Source organism: Etheostoma spectabile, chromosome 5 (genome assembly GCF_008692095.1).
Source record: "Etheostoma spectabile isolate EspeVRDwgs_2016 chromosome 5, UIUC_Espe_1.0, whole genome shotgun sequence".
Classification (NCBI taxonomy): domain Eukaryota; kingdom Metazoa; phylum Chordata; class Actinopteri; order Perciformes; family Percidae; genus Etheostoma; species Etheostoma spectabile.
Window position 1 is genome coordinate 34,704,228 of NC_045737.1, and position 3,943 is coordinate 34,708,170.

The following is a 3,943-nucleotide window of genomic DNA, read 5'->3' on the forward strand; positions in this document are numbered from 1 at the left end:
ACACACACACACACACACACACACACACACACACACACACACAGTGTTTCTTCTATGTTGATGTTGTGGGGGACCTGCCCCCGCTGCTAAAAAAAATCCTAAAGGACACACTGCACACACACATGAACACACATACACACACACTGAACCTAAAAATAAAAGCACAGATTATACTGTCCTATCCTTTAGAAATTCAGAGAACAAAGTATTGAACAGATATTAGGTAAAGTGCTGATCCAGTACAAAATATTATATTAATATATGTAATGTAATATGAAACATCCTTCGTGTGCAGGAATTCTTTTTGGTATCATCCCTGTATGTGTAAAATTAGGTTACTAAAATAAAATATATTGTGTTATAGTTAGTAATTTAGCATAACGAGGCAAAATGCATAGAACATGATTAAAAGATTACTTTTAACTTTTTCAGTAAACAGAGTTGCATATTTAGTTGGACTTTAAAAGGCATAAAGACCATCCTCCATTAGGTTTATTGTTGAAATACTTTCTAGGGTGGTGTGTTAACACTTTCCCACAGGCTTAAACACAATATTAGAGTTACCTAGTGTGGGTTAGGCTAACTTAGACCCAAGTGAATAAACTTGATTATCCTGTGATCCCCTCTCCTGTCTTGTAGAGTGGTGGTCACCCAACAGCACCACTCCCATCCCGATGATGATGCTGGTTCAGACGGGGAGGCTGCATCGGTCTCCAGCCTGCCCTATTCGCCAAGTCCTGGATCCAGTGTGAGCAGCAGTGCCTGTGCAAGCCCTCAGCCCAGCCTCACCCAAAGCCTGCTGGCCCATCAGTTTGCTGCGCTCTGAGACTCGGTTTGCCAACACGGGGTTCAGATACCTAGAACAAACAGCTCAGGGTCTAGGACTTAGGCCTCAGCTCTTCTCAAACACTCTTCTTTTGATCTGTCATCTGTAGTAGCTCTGAAACGCAGCGTGAGAAATGTACTTAGAACTATAAGCTTGAAGCCCAGTCTTACCAAACCCTGTAGAAAGGAGTGGATTCTGGTCTTAAACAGAGTTGTTATTGGCTATCAGAAGCAAGTACTACAGTTACTATTTATATTAATGGGATTTTGTGCAGAAAATGGAGGAACGGTTTGAATGTTTGGAATTTCAGTGCTAAAATCAAACGACTCTTTTAGACTTGAGGTAAACTTTCATTACTTGATTAGACTAAGAAAAATTAAAACACTTCAAGGGCTTTACAAATGTTTATGTTTTTCCTCATTTACTACTAATAGTAATATGCCAACTTTAGTTCAAATGTATTCCGAGAAGCCAATAAATTTAATAAATTTCTGTGCAGTATTAAAATCATCCTGCGGAAACTTGAAATAATGCTGGAGATACACAATCCTACCCAGTGAGCGTCATATCTGCTTAATTTGTCAGAATTTACATTGTTAACAGCAAATGGCAAGGATGAAAGGCTATTTGACAACAATAGAGATAGACATGTGTGACAGACTGATGTATTTTAGCCCTACATCAGAGTGAACATGCTCATTAATGTCATTTAATAATCAATATTGGTACTGTATGAAAAGACCACTGCATTGTGTTTTGTTGTAACAACAAAACACTGCTGTCAAGCAAAAGACAACCAAGTATGATCTAGCTACAGGCGGATAGAGACTTTAAAACAAAGACTGCGTGATTGTTCTGGCAGAGAAACAAATGTCAGTTGATGTGACAACATTTCAGTGTTTTCTCAAAGGCTCATATCATTTATCTACTGCGCGGTGTTCGGCATCAGACAGATATTAGTCTCGCATTGCAACACCTCCTTCATAGTGCTGCGGATGAGGGTCTGGCTAGTCCACGCAGCATTCCAGAGTGGGAGGAAAATGTGCTCTTTTTTTTCTTTTTTTCACATTTCTTTAAACTAATCGCAATCGTCGTGGGCGGTGCTAAGCGCCGAGCAGAGCAGCGGTGCCTCGGCTAAATAGCCTTATAGGAAACAGGAACTTGTTTTGGTGGAACATGTGCACGTTCAAAGGTTGTTAGTCGTGCAACAGAAAACTCAGATTGGACAGATAGTCTAGCTAGCTGTCTGAATTTACCCTGCAGAGATCTGAGGACCAGGTAACCATAGTCCTCAGATTGGACAGATAGTCTAGCTAGCTGTCTGGATTTACCCTGCAGAGATCTGAGGAGGCCGTTAATTTCCGTCAGAGCGAGAGCAATCCCGGAAGTGAAACGTTGTGGATATAGACTATTGGTAGATAGGTATTAAAACTCCGATGCAATACTCAAACTAGCCGGTGAACCATATTCTCAGCACATTACTTCACCATCCCCAACGAACACAGAACTTTGTTGTAACAACCGACTATGTCTGCTAAGAACAAGACCCTCGGATCCCATCTGCCTACAATCGTCGGCCCTATCTGGCCTTTAGTACTAGACTTAAACTGTGAATAAGACACACGGCTTCCTCACGACCACCACAGTGCAATGTTAGAATTGTTGGTTTGTGTGTTTTATGCTCTTACATTTGCAAGAATAAAACTGCAAAGCCACTACCTTACAGAACCCAGTGGCCCAAAGCTGTGCTATAACCCAATACTGTGATTTCTCTATTGTTTTAAATCTTATTATACTATTGTTGGTTTGACGTTAAGAGGACTGTTGATGCATAGGTGTCGCATTCCTAGCTTTATGGACTTTAGTGTGGAAATAGAGAGGTGAATTAACAGGGCTCTCAGTGGATAAATGAAGGGAGGGATGGGGAGTTGGAGAAGAGAGCAGCACTGTAGAGCTCACCAGACTTTGTATGGATGGTGCTTTGAGAACTCTGCAGCTTATTTCATACATCTTTAAAGTGTCAGTACTTGGTTTTATTTTCACCGGTTTATGGTGTTGCTGGTGTGTTTCACAAAACCTCATTTTGATTAAGGATGATTTACAGTATGTTTGCGATACTTGACTATGAAACTTTGATTACTTGGTCTTACGTGCACAATAATGGGCACACAGAAAAAAGAATTACCAACAGAATTTGTACTTGTTTTTGACTTGGAGCACTTTAACTCTGTCATATTTAACTCATTTCATAGCTAATTTGACTTTTAAGAAGGGCTTTGGTTTTCTGTGTGATTACTTGTAGAAAAATGATAGCATATAGAATTGTATAGTATATTTCTCAAAAGCTGCCAAATCCAAGTCCAGCGCCAGAATCTAAACCTGCAGAACCCGACACTGTATGTTCATTAACACAAGCTCTAGAAAGTATCATAGTAACACTGTGAGTTAAGTGTTAATTAACTCAGTGTTTGCTGCTTGAGGGGAAACTGCTTAAGATTTCTTATTGTATCCTCAGGAAGAATCTTATTTTAAAAATGTGAGGACACTTTCAGAAAAAAAAAAAAATACTTGAAGTTGCAAATGTTCGAGCACCCTTTCTCTTAAAACATCTATTTTAACAAACGAAAAGACGAAAGGTGTAGCTGTCACATGAAACATCCATTTCTTCTTGACCTTGGTCTTACCTAGATAACTATTTGAAATTCTCCATATGTTCTCCATATGTCTCCATATTATTATACTAATAATAATACTAAAGTTTCCTGTTACACAGCCATCTAAAATAAAGGCTAAATGAGCTATAACATGCAAAACCACCAGCCGCCATGTTTGTTGGCTGCTTTATATATATATATATTATATACATACGGTATGTGTATGTATATATATATATATATATATATATATATAGCAAAGTTAAACAATAACACCGCGTTTGAAGTTGTTTCTAACGTAGACATTTTATAAGTAAAGAGATTATTATATTTTTACTAAGTTGACGATTGTGGCTGTATGAATTGCTCAGGATGACAATTTCAAAATAAAACTTATTTGTGGTACAAGTGTCATGATTGGGTCTTTATCTGAGCTTTAAAAAAACTATATATATATATATAT

The 3,943-nt window shown here is 38.4% G+C and overlaps 1 protein-coding gene across 2 annotated transcripts in view; it reads left to right on the forward strand.

Moving 5' to 3' along the window:
* Window positions 1-3,448, forward strand: part of ttll4 (tubulin tyrosine ligase-like family, member 4) — a 25,306-nt gene extending 21,858 nt beyond the window's left edge. For both annotated transcript variants that reach the window (XM_032515394.1, XM_032515393.1), the window contains exon 21: window positions 640-3,448. In XM_032515394.1, the coding sequence (XP_032371285.1) occupies window positions 640-826 (187 nt within the window). In that variant the 3' untranslated portion in view covers window positions 827-3,448. The remainder of the gene's footprint in view (window positions 1-639) is intronic.
* Window positions 3,449-3,943: the final 495 nt, after the last annotated feature.